Below are 16,127 nucleotides of genomic sequence, written 5' to 3' on the forward strand. Positions count from 1 at the left end.
GTTACTTAATGACAGGGGATCTAAATTGGGTTTCTTCAGAAATGGGTGAACAATGGCATGCTTAAAACTGTTTGGAAAAGAACCAGAGGCCAGAGAATTATTAAGAATTTGCAGAATAACAGGGCTAACCGTTGAAAATACCTCCTTGAGCAGCTTAGTGGGAATGATGTCTAAGATGCAGGAGGAGGAGTTCATATTGGAGACTGTACTCGCTAACATTGAAATTGTAATTGGTTGAAACTGGGTAAAAGAGGCAGAATTAACATGGGGAATGGAACAAATGCAATAGCCTGGCTGGATTTAGGACCTGGTATTCTCCACCTTATTTACAAAATGAGTGAGAAATGTTTCGGGGGTCCGCGGTGGTGTAGCGGTCTAAGTATCGGCTTTGTGTCGATGCAGTTGCCTACTGGGGACCGGGGTTCGCGCCTCAGTCTCGTCAGATCCGACTATGGCCAGACTCAATGAAGCAGCAATAATTGGCAACGCTGTCTTCGGGAGGGGGGGCAGAGTCAGCTTGTTTTCATCACATGAATGCGTCTCTGGGTGTGTCGGAAAAAGCAGTGGTTTGGCCTGGAGTCACCTTGTCACGAAAGTGGCGAGGCGTCTCCTTTGAGACTGCCGACCGGAGAGATGCAGTTGGCGAACACATGCAGTACAAGGGTGGGTGTTGGAACTAAAATAGGGATCGATTGGCCACAAAATTGGGAGGAAAAAAAGGGAAAAATCAGAAAAACATTTATCAAAAACAAAAAAACAAATGTTTCAGAGAACTCAACATCAGGTTCAAAAAGAGAAGTGGAGGGACCATAAATAACAGAATCAATTATCAAAATGAAGGGCTGTGTGCAAATTTATTTAGATTGACATTCAGAAGTCTATGCCCATTTTCCTGTGTGATTGGCTAGGTGTGTATAGGTGTGAAAATAGGCGGAGCTTTGAATCCTGTTCTGTTAATTCTTTACATAGCTACTTCTGCCGCAGTGTTAACTATTCATCACTAAACATGAATGGCTTTGAGGAAAAATTTAGTGTTCACTTTTTTTCCTTGACTCAGACAACAAAGGGCACCTCACACCATATGACCTGCCTACTTAGCCAGAGACTTTCCTCTGTCTGTGTGTGTGTGGGTGTGTGTGTGTGTGTGTGTGTGTGTACCTGTTACATAAAGGTTGTTGGGTTGTTTGTCCTCTTCCACCCTGTGAGGCTGTAGGTTTGGTCAGACCCAACATCTCCTGCACATGCACACAGAGTTATGTCTTGATGCTTGCTCAATAATCCAGGTAAAAAAGTCAAAGAAGGTTGAATCACTTCATCTGGATACAACATTTATTACAGATATGTTTCATCACTCAACTAAGGGACCTCTTCAGTCGAAACTGACTGTAGGTAATCCTACCCCTTATAAACAAGACAGTACAATACAGTTGCATAACAACCGAAACCAACGACCAGTTTCATGTGCAAATATGGGTGTGACCATTAACTAGAGATTCAAAGGCCATGTGAACTATTCCCAGAGGATTTGGAAATTTTTTCAATTACAGCATTGTAAAATGGCGACAGATGTACTCTTATGGGCGTAAGAGTACATCTAAAAAAAATTAACCAGTCAAAACAACATAACAAAGCCAGCTGAATTGAAGGTCAATGACACAATCCTACAGAGCCCAGTTAATGTGGCACAGGCCCTCAATCAATACTTTGTTGAGTCAGTAACTACCATAGCCCAAAGTTTCACAGTTCAACAAAGCAATACATGTACTATCGGTACTAGTGAGCAAGCACTAGCATTAAGACCACTGTCTGAGACAGAGGTAGCAAACATAATCGCATCTCTCAAGTCTTCAAGGGCTAAGGATATCTATGGTATGGACACACTCATGCTGAAAGAGATCAACTCCTTAATAGCTAACCCACAAACACATATCATTAATACCTCATTGGGTCAAGCGAGGTTTCCCAACTCATGGAAGTCTGCGGTTGTAACCCCTATACTCAAAGGCGGTGACCCTCATCTGACCACTAACTACAGGCCCATCAGTATTTCATCCTCAGTATCAAAGGTTTTTGAAAAACTAGCTGCTGAACAAATCACTGACCATCTCAACAATAGCTCCTTCCCACTGCACCCAATGCAATTTGGATTCAGGGCTAATCACTCAACAGAAACGGCTACATGCTATTTCATAGAAAAAGTTAAGGTGTCAATGGACAAAGGCAAGGCTGTAGGGGCCGTGTTCCCTGACCTACAGAAAGCATTCAATACCATTAATCGTAACATCCTACTGCATCAACTACTCAATTTCAATCTTTCCACAGAATTTGCCAACCTTACCAGATCCTACCCCTCATCTCGCTCCCAGCTTGTCAAAATCGATAATTATACAACTAATTCTCTAGATCTATCAACTGGTGTCCCACAGGGCTCTATACTGGATCCAATCCTATTCAGCATGTACAATAATGATCTACCTTCTGTGTGTGGAAAATGTGACATCTTAATGTATGCTGATGATAGTTATTTTTTCTCATGGTAAAACTACAGAGGAGGTTGCAATCAAGTTAACAAATGTTATGTTGAAGGTCACATCCTGGCTTAACCAATGTTGTCTGCAATTGAATGTGCCGAAAACAGTTTGTATGTTTTTCTCAAAAGGCAACAGCATAAATGTAGAGCAAGATATTCTTACCCAGGGAGAGAGACTACAAGTTGTCTCAGAATACAAATAATTAGGAGTACACATAGATTCAAACCTCGGCTTCAAAACCCACATAAAAAGGGTCTGCAATAAAGTAAAGTTTAGTTTGGCAAATTTCAGGTTTACTCGAGACTTCTTATCAACTGAGGCAGAAGATATACTTCCATTCAATGACTGTTTCCTACATCACCTATTGTCTGATAAGCTGGTCTAACACACACTCTGCAACATTAAAACCACTGGAATCATTATACAAACAAGCACTCAAAACCTTAGACAAGAAGCCATTCACTTTTCATCATTGCCATATTCTAAAAAAGTATAATCTACTTAGTTGGGAAAACCTCATCAAATACAAAAATGTCTTACTAGTTTATAAGATCATGCATGGTTTAGCTCTTCCTCCTCTGTCCAGCTTCAACTTCAAATCTATCACAAACACAGCTACTATAGGTGCAGCTTGAGGGGACAGCACAATCCCACTCAGGAGAACTGCATTTAGTCAGGCTGTCTCCTCCTTTAGAGCATCACATCAATGGACTCAGTACCACAATCAGTTAAGAGTCCCCATCCTATTATTCATTTAAATGAAATGTCAAGAAATGGCTTATTAAGAACCAACAATGTCATGACTGATGCTATTCACACACACCTTTAACATGGTGTTTAACTGTATTGTACATTAGCTGTGATTCTAGGATGCCTAACAACATCAGGCAAAGGGACTACTGATGGAAACTAGCCTATTAGCTAACTTGGATAGATTACATTTGTTTTGAATGTTGATTAATGTACACTGTCCCTTCCCAAATAAACGTTTTAAATCTGTCACCATCTTACAATGCTGTGATTGCAAACATTCCCAATCCTCTGTGAACAGTATACATGGCCATCATAACTCTAGTTAATGATCACCCATATTTGTATATGAAACTGGTCATTGGTTTGGGTCGTTAGGACACTGTATTGTTTATAAGGGTGGGGTACCTGCAGTCACTGTATTGTTTATAAGGGTGGGGGTACCTGCAGTCACTGTATTGTTTATAAGGGTGGGGATACCTGCAGTCACTGTATTGTTTATAAGGGTGGGGGTACCTGCAGTCACTGTATTGTTTATAAGGGTGGGGGTACCTGCAGCCAGGTGAGACTGAAGAGGTCACTTAGATGATGATAAAACGTGTCTCTCTCCATAAACATGTTCAGACGAACTGATTCAACTTTCTGTGATTTCCTGAAAGTTTCATTATTATAATACCTGCAAAAACTGCTTCTAAGTGATACCAGGAATATGCAGACTACATCTTTAAAATTATGTTAGATTGCTACACAAGCAACTGAAGCAGTAATGTGTGAACTTTAAAAGTGTAAACTGGAATAGAAGAAACAAAGTTGAAAACAGAAAAAGGAACAAAGAAAAAAAACAAAGAAAATTGAAGAAGATATCAATCACTGATTGCTAAGAACAAAAACAAAAAAGTAAAGACAGAAAGAGAGTGAGGAAGAAACTACTGGTCCTACTGCACCACTGTGAGGAGAGTACAAAAGTGGAATTACAGCAGAAGTCCACCAGTGTACCTGGGCTGACCCCGACTAGCTGAGTGTTCAGATCCTCGTTCAGCAGCATCCCCACAGCATGTCAGTGTTGATATGTAGTGTCTTAACTAACTACCCTACAGCGTAGCCTGAGACAGCATGCACATGAGCCAAGTCTTTCTGAGAAGTCTATATTTCAGTGAAAAAGAGCAGTAGAGGACTGACATGAAGAAAATTAGACTATTCCAGTCGACACAGCAGGGGAGACTCTTCAGGAGCAGTCATTCATGTAGAGGGGAGTGATATCCTGACGGGGAGTCAAGTTTCAGCACGCACCTGGTCTGTGTTACTAACCCGCTGTGTAGCGTGACTAGCGGCATCAATGACACTGACTAACTTAACATTATTGTCAATCTATATGAACAAAGGTAAAGCCAGGGCTCGAATTGAGGTGGGGGTCTGGGGGGGGGGGTCTGGACCTCCCATAACGAACAAGGGACCTCCCATAAGAAAGGAAAAATTAAGCTTGGGGGGTCCCCCATAGTATTATGGTTGTAATAAGAATAATGACAATAAATTATCAATTATTTTTGGGGCATATTGTAGCGGTTCTTATTTGGCATGTAGCCATAAATCTGTGAACCATGCCTGTCTTTATGTTGCACCAGTACCTCTGTTCTGCCTGCGTGGTCACAGTCAGATCGGGCTCTCTGGACTGCAAATGCTGACCAATCATAATCCTTCTAGGCAGCACAGTCACGTCACGAGTGGGTACACATACAGCCATCTGCTCTGTCTCCCGCTCCACAATTACAGGTAACGACTAAAGTTAGCTACCAAAACATGTGAATTGTGAAAGAAGCTCCGGTAAATAGTTTAAGTATTGATATCACATATTGTAAAAATAATTATTTCTCCCCGATATTGCTGCAACGTTAACTACGAATGAACAGAGTTGTGATCTTAGTCAATGTTTTTATTTTTTGCTCTAAACTAGCTAGTTAATGTTATCTAGCTAGCTGATACTGTTTTGACGTTGGCTATAACGTTATGCTCATGTTACTTGCCAGAGAGTGTTCAGGAACTTCCAGAACCGTGTTAGCTGGCTAGCTAATGCTGCTAGTGTCGTGTGTGCCTAACATTATCATAGACATTGTATTTACTAATGATACAAGAAGTAATCGAGAAACTAATGATCTATTGCAGCTAGCCAGCTGTGCATTTGTGTGATCAGAAACTAGAGGTATCTATCGATAATGTTAGCTAGCTAGTTAACTAGCCAGGTAGCTACTAGCTAGACAATATTATTGACCATGGTTACAGCCACACCATATTCCGATTAATGTATTATTCTGGTTAAGGCCATATTCTGAATAAGCTGTTTACTTGCGCTGTGAAAGAAGGATATTCTTGTAACTTATACATGCTTACTAGAATATTCCGACTATGCTTTCAAAAAAACGTCATGTTCCCGCTTTTTTTTCCAACATAGATGGGCATAAAATGCAATGATAGTGTTATCATGTCAAAAGACCTTTCAAAAGACAGCACCATTTTAGTTTTTTAACACCCCCCCCCCAATCGCAAATAGGGGACCCCCTCCAATAACTGGTCACTCAATTCGAGCACTGGGTAAAGCTATAACCGTGTCTCAGTGCAGAGTGTGCGTGTTACTTCGTTTTAGGGATGCACAATACATCGAAAATTTACCTTCATCGCGATATCAACATGCACGATACACGTATTGCAAAAGACTGCTTGAACTGCGATAAATGGTACATGCATGTGCCAAGCATTCACACTCTGCATACTACTAGGACTTTGTTTTGACTTTGGTGCCCCCCTCTGGAAAAAAAAAGGCGGCAGTGTCACTTGGCCGATTCCGCCCCAGTAACAACAAAATATAATGTAAAAAATAAAATTCTAACATTAGTTACTCACGCTGCAAGACTGGTAGGACATCAGTTTTAAATGGAGACTGTGACGTAATCATGTGTAATATAACCTCCTAGTAGCTGCTATATTTAAATATGTCTAGATGTTGTGTTGACGTGATGAAGAAACTGTGTTGCCGTGCAAACAAGTTGGTGGTATGTGTTCATGTCAGTGTAGCGGCTGTAGCCAGGTGCGTGTTTTTCCAATAAAACCATGTTGTTGGAATGGAAATACTGCATTTCATGTGTTTATTCAGTGTGCACAGGCTGTTCCCTGTCTGGGCTCTGTGTTAGGAGCAAACCTAAAGCAGAAAGACATTAAAACTGTATACTTCAATATTTGTTTATTTATCGCGAGTCATATCGTCACCGCAATATTCAACAACGTTATGGCATATCGCATGTTTTCCTGATATCGTGCAGCCCTACTTCGTTTGTCTCAAAAACACTGATGGCGGTGTGGATCTTTCCTGTCAACCAGCTGATCCATAATGTGTAACGTGATCTATGCAGGAGTGCTGCTTAGGTTTTTTTATTGTCTGATGGATTTGGAAAGAGTATCTGGATATTCATTCAGAAAACGTGCGGAGTATCCTAAGCTTGAAAACAGGTATTCTGGACAGTCCCACCGTACACACAACAACCAATACCAAGTCTAGCTGAGTTAAATACTCAACCACGCTTTTCTCTATGGAAGAGGATTTGCAATAACACTGAATTATCTCCAAATTATAAAAGACATCCAACAGCTGATTGCAAGTATGAATGTATAAAGTAGGTGCTTTCAGCAAGCCCACTAATAATTAGTATTGTCTCTGTATGTGACAGCCACCATCAATGTTTTACCAAAAATAAAACATCCTATGATAGGTGCAAGAGAAGACTGACTCACAGTCTCTAATGTACATCATTATATATGCTCCTGTATCTGTTGGGTGTTGGAGCAGTGTTACCTGCTGGGTGTAACTGCAGCTGCTTGACTCTCATGACAATCCTACACTACAGTTAATAAGGAGACTATACACCAAATAACTAATAATAATAGTTAATAAGGAGAAGATATACCAAATAATTCTAATAATAACAGTTAATAAGGAGAATATATACCAAATACCTCTAATAATAACAGCTAATAAGGAGAATATATACCAAATAACTCTAATAATAACAGCTAATAAGGAGAATATACACCAAATAATAATAACAGTTAATAAGGAAAATATACACCAAATAACTCTAATAATAACAGAAATGAAGACCATTTTGTCATTTTGTCTACCTGCAGTTGCTTGGCACTCAGGTCTTTGGTTCCTCTGAAGACATAGCTCTTAGAGATTCCCTCACAGCCCAGCTCATGGACCTGCACCATGCGGCCGAAAGTGATGAGACCCACCAGAGCAGTAGGGGGCAGCAGAGACAATGACATCTGCAGAGACTCTTTCAAGGCCTGTAGGTCCTCATCCTCCATGCAGGTATCAACCACATAAAGGAAAACTAGGGGCATCTGGGGCCCCCTCTGGATGAGGAAGAATAACAAGAAATGAGTAAACAAGAAGAGACAGACAGTCAAAAAGAACAAAGAGAGAAAAAGAGACTTTTAAAAAGGCAGAAAAAAGACACACAAATAGAGACACAACAAACCAGAAAGCCAGACTGAAGATGGAGGCATAAAGGAAAGCAGACAGAATGACAGGGAGATAGACACATCTGGGGATCCTTGCAGGTACTAAATTTAACTTTCTAGTGAGGAATCCATACTAGTGCCTGGCTGTAGTTAGAGCCGGTTTAGGGCGAGGGCTAGGCTGTATTGGAGGCTAGCTTAGCTTAGCCAAGCTTTAAGAAGCCAGGTCAGCAGTTCTCATTTTCAGTCCTCAGGGAGGCCCCTGTGCTGCTTGTCTTCTATTCCACTAGCTATTTCAGTTATTTAACCAGAGCTGGGAGTAGATAGGAGTTTTTAGGCCAGACACAAAAGGTGAACATGTTAAACCTGAACCTGGCAAAACAGAGAGCCAGCCAGAATACTTGGGTTCACTGAGTACCTGATGTGAGACTACAGTCCTAAGCTTCAGAGGAGGCCAGGCAGTCTCTCATTACCTGGACCACGTATTCAATAGTGGAGAACTGAGGCAGCAGCTCCGCCGGCTGGTTGACTTCTGAGATCCCCGCGTAAGTGGGAGGGAACTGGAACACAGTATGAAAAGAAAATCTGTCAGCCCATCCTACTGGTTTTACCTGCTGTTTACTGGTGTTCACCTGCTCTCAATTCTTTGTAAGAAATCAAGACTAATATGACATTTGCTGTTTCCACTTATCTCACTAATTTGGGTCAACTCCATTTTCATTGACAACATCACACTTTACCAGACACTTATCAAAAGACACTTACAGAGAAGTAGCGATCAGCAGATAGGTTTGTGTGTTACCAACTGGCATCTTAGAACAATAAAGAGTAATCTTATCATAGCCGAGAGTACGTCATGTTAAGAGCACCTTATCTCGTCAATATGAGGCGACTAGAAGAATCTTCACACAAAAAGATTTTCATGGACACATATCAGTACAACAACATATAATCGCCACGAGAACATATGATGTCAAGTGCAGGCAGCAGAGAGAAACAAGAGCAGACACTAGTGAGAAACAAGAACAGACACTGGTGAGAAACAAGAGCAGACACTGGTGAGAAACAAGAGCAGAAACTGGTGAGAAACAAGAGCAGACACTAGTGAGAAACAAGAGCAGAAACTGGTGAGAAACAAGAGTAGAAACTGGTGAGAAACAAGAGTAGAAACTGGTGAGAAACAAGAGTAGACACTACTGAGAAACAAGAGTAGACACTAGTGAGAAACAAGAGCAGAAACTGGTGAGAAACAAGAGTAGACACTAGTGAGAAACAAGAGTAGACACTAGTGAGAAACAAGAGTAGAAACTGGTGAGAAACAAGAGTAGAAACTGGTGAGAAACAAGAGTAGACACTAGTGTGAAACAAGAGTAGACACTAGTGAGAAACAAGAGTAGAAACTGGTGAGAAACAAGAGTAGAAACTGGTGAGAAACAAGAGTAGAAACTGGTGAGAAACAAGAGTAGACACTAGTGAGAAACAAGAGTAGAAACTGGTGAGAAACAAGAGCAGAAACTGGTGAGAAACAAGAGTAGACACTAGTGAGAAACAAGAGTAGAAACTGGTGAGAAACAAGAGTAGAAACTGGTGAGAAACAAGAGTAGATACTAGTGAGAAACAAGAGTAGAAACTGGTGAGAAACAAGAGCAGACACTAGTGAGAAACAAGAGCAGACACTAGTGAGAAACAAGAGTAGAAACTGGTGAGAAACAAGAGTAGAAACTGGTGAGAAACAAGAGCAGACACTAGTGAGAAACAAGAGTAGAAACTGGTGAGAAACAAGAGTAGAAACTGGTGAGAAACAAGAGTAGACACTAGTGAGATACAAGAGCAGACACCAGTGAGAAACAAGAGTAGAAACCGGTGAGAAACAAGAGTAGAAACTGGTGAGAAACAAGAGTAGACACTAGTGAGAAACAAGAGCAGACACTAGTGAGAAACAAGAGTAGAAACTGGTGAGAAACAAGAGCAGAAACTGGTGTGAAACAAGAGTAGACACTAGTGAGAAACAAGAGCAGACACCAGTGAGAAACAAGAGTAGAAACTGGTGAGAAACAAGAGTAGAAACTGGTGAGAAACAAGAGTAGACACTAGTGAGAAACAAGAGTAGACACTGGTGTGAAACAAGAGTAGACACTAGTGAGAAACAAGAGTAGAAACTGGTGAGAAACAAGAGTAGAAACTGGTGAGAAACAAGAGTAGAAACTGGTGAGAAACAAGAGTAGACACTAGTGAGAAACAAGAGTAGAAACTGGTAAGAAACAAGAGCAGACACTAGTGAGAAACAAGAGTAGAAACTGGTGAGAAACAAGAGTAGAAACTGGTGAGAAACAAGAGTAGACACTAGTGAGAAACAAGAGCAGACACTGGTGAGAAACAAGAGTAGAAACTGGTGAGAAACAAGAGTAGACACTAGTGAGAAACAAGAGTAGAAACTGGTGAGAAACAAGAGTAGAAACTGGTGAGAAACAAGAGTAGACACTAGTGAGAAACAAGAGTAGAAACTGGTGAGAAACAAGAGTAGAAACTGGTGAGAAACAAGAGTAGAAACTGGTGAGAAACAAGAGTAGACACTAGTGTGAAACAAGAGTAGACACTAGTGAGAAACAAGAGTAGAAACTGGTGAGAAACAAGAGTAGAAACTGGTGAGAAACAAGAGTAGAAACTGGTGAGAAACAAGAGTAGACACTAGTGAGAAACAAGAGTAGAAACTGGTGAGAAACAAGAGCAGAAACTGGTGAGAAACAAGAGTAGACACTAGTGAGAAACAAGAGTAGACACTAGTGAGAAACAAGAGTAGAAACTGGTGAGAAACAAGAGTAGAAACTGGTGAGAAACAAGAGTAGATACTAGTGAGAAACAAGAGTAGAAACTGGTGAGAAACAAGAGCAGACACTAGTGAGAAACAAGAGCAGACACTAGTGAGAAACAAGAGTAGAAACTGGTGAGAAACAAGAGTAGAAACTGGTGAGAAACAAGAGCAGACACTAGTGAGAAACAAGAGTAGAAACTGGTGAGAAACAAGAGTAGAAACTGGTGAGAAACAAGAGTAGACACTAGTGAGATACAAGAGCAGACACCAGTGAGAAACAAGAGTAGAAACCGGTGAGAAACAAGAGTAGAAACTGGTGAGAAACAAGAGTAGACACTAGTGAGAAACAAGAGCAGACACTAGTGAGAAACAAGAGTAGAAACTGGTGAGAAACAAGAGCAGAAACTGGTGTGAAACAAGAGTAGACACTAGTGAGAAACAAGAGCAGACACCAGTGAGAAACAAGAGTAGAAACTGGTGAGAAACAAGAGTAGAAACTGGTGAGAAACAAGAGTAGACACTAGTGAGAAACAAGAGTAGACACTGGTGTGAAACAAGAGTAGACACTAGTGAGAAACAAGAGTAGAAACTGGTGAGAAACAAGAGTAGAAACTGGTGAGAAACAAGAGTAGAAACTGGTGAGAAACAAGAGTAGACACTAGTGAGAAACAAGAGTAGAAACTGGTAAGAAACAAGAGCAGACACTAGTGAGAAACAAGAGTAGAAACTGGTGAGAAACAAGAGTAGAAACTGGTGAGAAACAAGAGTAGACACTAGTGAGAAACAAGAGCAGACACTGGTGAGAAACAAGAGTAGAAACTGGTGAGAAACAAGAGTAGACACTAGTGAGAAACAAGAGTAGAAACTGGTGAGAAACAAGAGTAGAAACTGGTGAGAAACAAGAGTAGACACTAGTGAGAAACAAGAGTAGAAACTGGTGAGAAACAAGAGCAGACACTAGTGAGAAACAAGAGTAGAAACTGGTGAGAAACAAGAGTAGACACTAGTGAGAAACAAGAGTAGACACTAGTGAGAAACAAGAGCAGACACTAGTGAGAAACAAGAGTAGACACTAGTGAGAAACAAGAGTAGAAACTGGTGAGAAACAAGAGTAGAAACTGGTGAGAAACAAGAGTAGACACTAGTGAGAAACAAGAGTAGAAACTGGTGAGAAACAAGAGTAGACACTAGTGAGAAACAAGAGTAGACACTAGTGAGAAACAAGAGCAGACACTAGTGAGAAACAAGAGTAGAAACTGGTGAGAAACAAGAGCAGAAACTGGTGAGAAACAAGAGTAGACACTAGTGAGAAACAAGAGTAGAAACTGGTGAGAAACAAGAGCAGAAACTGGTGAGAAACAAGAGTAGAAACTGGTGAGAAACAAGAGTAGAAACTGGTGAGAAACAAGAGCAGAAACTGGTGAGAAACAAGAGCAGAAACTGGTGAGAAACAAGAGTAGACACTAGTGAGAAACAAGAGTAGAAACTGGTGAGAAACAAGAGTAGACACTAGTGAGAAACAAGAGTAGAAACTGGTGAGAAACAAGAGTAGACACTAGTGAGAAACAAGAGTAGAAACTGGTGAGAAACAAGAGTAGACACTAGTGAGAAACAAGAGTAGAAACTGGTGAGAAACAAGAGTAGACACTAGTGAGAAACAAGAGCAGACACTAGTGAGAAACAAGAGTAGAAACTGGTGAGAAACAAGAGCAGACACTAGTGTGAACTAAGTCACATTACAAAAGTAGCAGCAGACCCCATTATTAGTACCAAGTAAGGATGGGTATTATTTTTACTACTTTTTTCTCCCCAATTGTACCTGGTCAATTACCCCACTCCTCCGAGCCGCCCCGGTCTCTGCTCCACCCCCTCTACTGATCCGGGGAGGGCTGCAGACTACCACATGCCTCCTCCCATACATGTGGAGTCACCAGCCGCTTCTTTTCACCTGACAATGAGGAGTTTCACCAGGGGGATATAGCGCGTGGGAGGATCACGCTATTCCCCCCAGTTCCCTCTCTCCCCTGAACAGGTGCCCCGACCTACCAGAGGAGGCGCTAGTGTAGCGACCAGGACACATACCCACAGCCGGTTTCCCACCCACAGTAAGAAGTGATTTATATTAACTGAAAAGCTAATATGTATCAAATCTTCATAAAGCTCTAATTGCTATACATGTATGAGGAACAGGAGCTTGATGTGGATCTGGTGTGAGTCTGGCTACCGAAGTCCATAATGGTTTCTGAGGGACTGCATAAAGGCCAACCCAGCCACATGGACGCACAAGTCGAAAGTGAGAGGATGCCTGAGGAGTGGAGAAGAAGCATACTGGTACCGATTTTCAAGAACAAGGGTGATGTGCAGAACTGTAACAACTACAGAGGTATAAAGTTGATCAGCCACAGCATGAAGACATGGGAAAGAGTAATAGAAGCTAGGTTAAGAGGAGAGGTGGTGATCAGCAGCAGCAGTATGGTTTCATGCCATGAAAGAGCACCACAGATGTGATGTTTGCTTTGAGAATGTTGATGGAGAAGTATAGAGAAGGTCAGGAGGAGTTACATTGTGTCTTTGTAGATTTAGAGAAAGCATACGACAGGGTGCCGAGAGAGGAGGTGTGGTATTGTATGAGGAAGTCAGGAGTTGCAGAGAAGTATGTAGGAGTGGTGCAGGACATGTATGAGGGAGGTGTGACAGTGGTGAGGTGTGCGGTTGGAATGACAGATGGGTTCAAGGTGGAGGTGGGATTACATCAAGGATCGGCTCTGAGCCCTATCTTGTTTGCAATGGTGATGGACAGGTTGACGGAGAAGATCAGGCAGGAGTCTCCATGGACTATGATGTTTGCAGATGACATTGTGATCTGTAGTGAGAGTAGGGAGCAGGTGGAGGAGAGCCTGGAGAGGTGGAGGTATGCACTGGAGAGAGGAGGAATGAAAGTCAGTAGGAGCAAGACAGAATACCTATGCGTGAATGAGAGGGAGGACAGTGGAATGGTGAGAATGCAAGGAGTAGAGGTGACGAGGTGATGGATCGGCAGAGGGGGTGGAGCAGAGACCGGGACAGCTCACAAGGGTGGGGTAATTGGCCAAGTACAATTGGGGAGAAATCAAAAAAAAAAAATCCTCACACCGACAGCGTCCGGCCTTGTGTCGGCACATGTCTAAGTGATGTGGCATGTCACAGTGAAGCAGGAGCAACAAAGGCCCTCCTGAGTTGTATTTTCCTACTGCGAGGCACTAAACAGTGCTGTTCATATCTGACATGGGTTGGCTGGCGTTCAGCACATGACACGAGCCATTTGACTGGACCATCTACTCTCTGTCGCGCTGGACATTTGGCTTTAATTGGTTTGACAATCACAGAGCACCAGTCTGTCTTTACTAGAGCTGACTAATCATTGAAATGTTTGTTTAAGAGTGCTGATTGGTTAATATTTTTGTTTATTAGAGCTGATTGGATGTTAATGCTTTATTCTTTTTAAGTTACAGCAGTTAAAGGTATGATCCTTATATTAAAAAGCTATGCAGTCAGTTATGCATAATTCAGTGTGTATACCTGGTTTCTCTGGTAGCAGAAGTTACAAGCCCACAGCTTGGCTCTGTAGTCCACTTGGCTGAGAGAGACAGACAGAGTGAGAGAGAGAATGAAAGAGACTGAGAAATGTGTGCAAAACAGTTAATACTCATCCTTCATCTCTCTCTTTTTCTCTCACCACAGTGGATTGAGGACTGCACGACAGGTGGCTCGGCTGCATAGAACTGGTTCATACTGAATGGGCGGCAGGTCAGGCCTCTCCTTCAGCGGGGTGAAAAGTGAGGCAACAGGGACCACCATGCGGGTCGCCTCCAGACGACTGGAGGGCCACACGTTCCAACTGAAACGCACACCGTCTCGTTCCTCATTCTGAGCAATGTACTCTGGGAAGGTTGTCATGGCAGCAGGGAGACGGGGTGGGACAGACAGAATAGCAGACTGGGGGGAAGAGAGACAGACAGTCATAAAACGACTGATCATAAGATTTCTTACCATAAGCAGTAAACACATTTTTCTACTTTGATCATTTTCATGAATCTGTTTGTCTGCACTACAGAATCAGAAGAATCAGAATCATTTTTTACTGGCCATGTAGGTTTGCACTACATGGAACTTGACTCCAGTTTCGAGCCAACCTACATTTGATTATTAAGGCTCATCAAAGTGATTAAATTGTCATTGAGGTACTTTACTTGATTTCATCACCAACTGGTCCTGACTATATGTGTTCTTGAACCAAATAGATGGACAGGATGATACAATATTTAGTTTTTCACCAAGTCTTCATCCCAACCCTATCCATTTGTTTCCTCATCAAAGAGCACCTCTGGCTTCCTTACAGAAGACTTATCATGAGGAGCAGTTTAATACGGAGACTGAAAAGCCCATAGAAGAAAATAAAAGCTGTCTTTAGAAATAATCTAACTTCTGTTAAGAGGGAAAAGGCAGATTAATCTCTCTCGGATGTGGTCCATCATACTGTAGCAGCTGTCAATCTAACCTTACTGGTTAAGATACTGGTCATCTTCCATCACCACGAGTTCATGAGAGGACTACTCACAGCTAGTTCATACAGGCCAACTAGCAGATAAATAGTACTTAGAGCTAGTTCACACTGTCCAACTAGCTGGTTAATAGTACTTACAGCTAGAACTAGCAGGTTAATAGTACTCACAGCTAGTTCACACTGTCCAGCTAGCAGGTTAATAGTACTCACAGCTAGTTCATACAGGTCAGCTAGCATGTTAATAGTAGTTAGAGCTAGAACTAGCTGGTTAATAGTACTCACAACTAGTTCATACAGTCCAACTAGCAGGTTAATACTACTTACAGTTAGAACTAGCTGGTTAATGGTACTCACCGCTAGTTCATACAGTCCAACTAGCAGGTTAATACTACTTACAGTTAGAACTAGTTGGTTAATGGTACTCACCGCTAGTTCATACAGTCCAACTAGCAGGTTAATACTACTTACAGTTAGAACTAGCTGGTTAATAGTACTCACCGCTAGTTCATACAGTCCAACTACCAGGTTAATAGTAGTTACAGCTGGAACTAGCAGGTTAGCAGTACCCACAGCTAGAACTAGCAGGTTAATAGTACCCACAGCTGGAACTAGCAGGTTAGCAGTACCCACAGCTAGAACTAGCAGGTTAATAGTACCCACAGCTAGAACTAGCAGGTTAATAGTACCCACATCTGGAACTAGCAGGTTAACAGTACCCACATCTGGAACTAGCAGGTTAATAGTACCCACAGCTAGAACTAGCAGGTTAATAGTACCCACATCTGGAACTAGCAGGTTAATAGTACCCACAGTTATAACTAGCAGGTTAATAGTACCCACATCTGGAACTAGCAGGTTAACAGTACCCACAGCTAGAACTAGCAGGTTAATAGTACCCACAGCTAGAACTAGCAGGTTAACAGTACCCAAAGCTGGAACTAGCAGGTTAATAGTACCCACATCTGGAACTAGCAGGTTAATA

At 41.8% G+C, this 16,127-nt stretch overlaps 1 protein-coding gene across 1 annotated transcript in view; it reads right to left on the reverse strand.

Annotated features, from left to right (window-relative positions):
• The window catches only part of sec23a (Sec23 homolog A, coat complex II component), a 108,226-nt gene that overhangs the window by 91,386 nt on the left and 713 nt on the right, over window positions 1-16,127 (reverse strand). The window contains exons 2-6 of the mRNA XM_056295864.1: window positions 14,318-14,577; window positions 14,161-14,218; window positions 8,264-8,350; window positions 7,449-7,685; window positions 1,159-1,235 (exon numbers count right to left, since the gene is read on the reverse strand). Of these exons, the coding sequence (XP_056151839.1) occupies window positions 1,159-1,235; window positions 7,449-7,685; window positions 8,264-8,350; window positions 14,161-14,218; window positions 14,318-14,538 (680 nt within the window). The 5' untranslated portion in view covers window positions 14,539-14,577. The remainder of the gene's footprint in view (window positions 1-1,158; window positions 1,236-7,448; window positions 7,686-8,263; window positions 8,351-14,160; window positions 14,219-14,317; window positions 14,578-16,127) is intronic.

This window comes from Lampris incognitus, chromosome 16, assembly GCF_029633865.1.
Source record: "Lampris incognitus isolate fLamInc1 chromosome 16, fLamInc1.hap2, whole genome shotgun sequence".
NCBI classification, from domain to species: domain Eukaryota; kingdom Metazoa; phylum Chordata; class Actinopteri; order Lampriformes; family Lampridae; genus Lampris; species Lampris incognitus.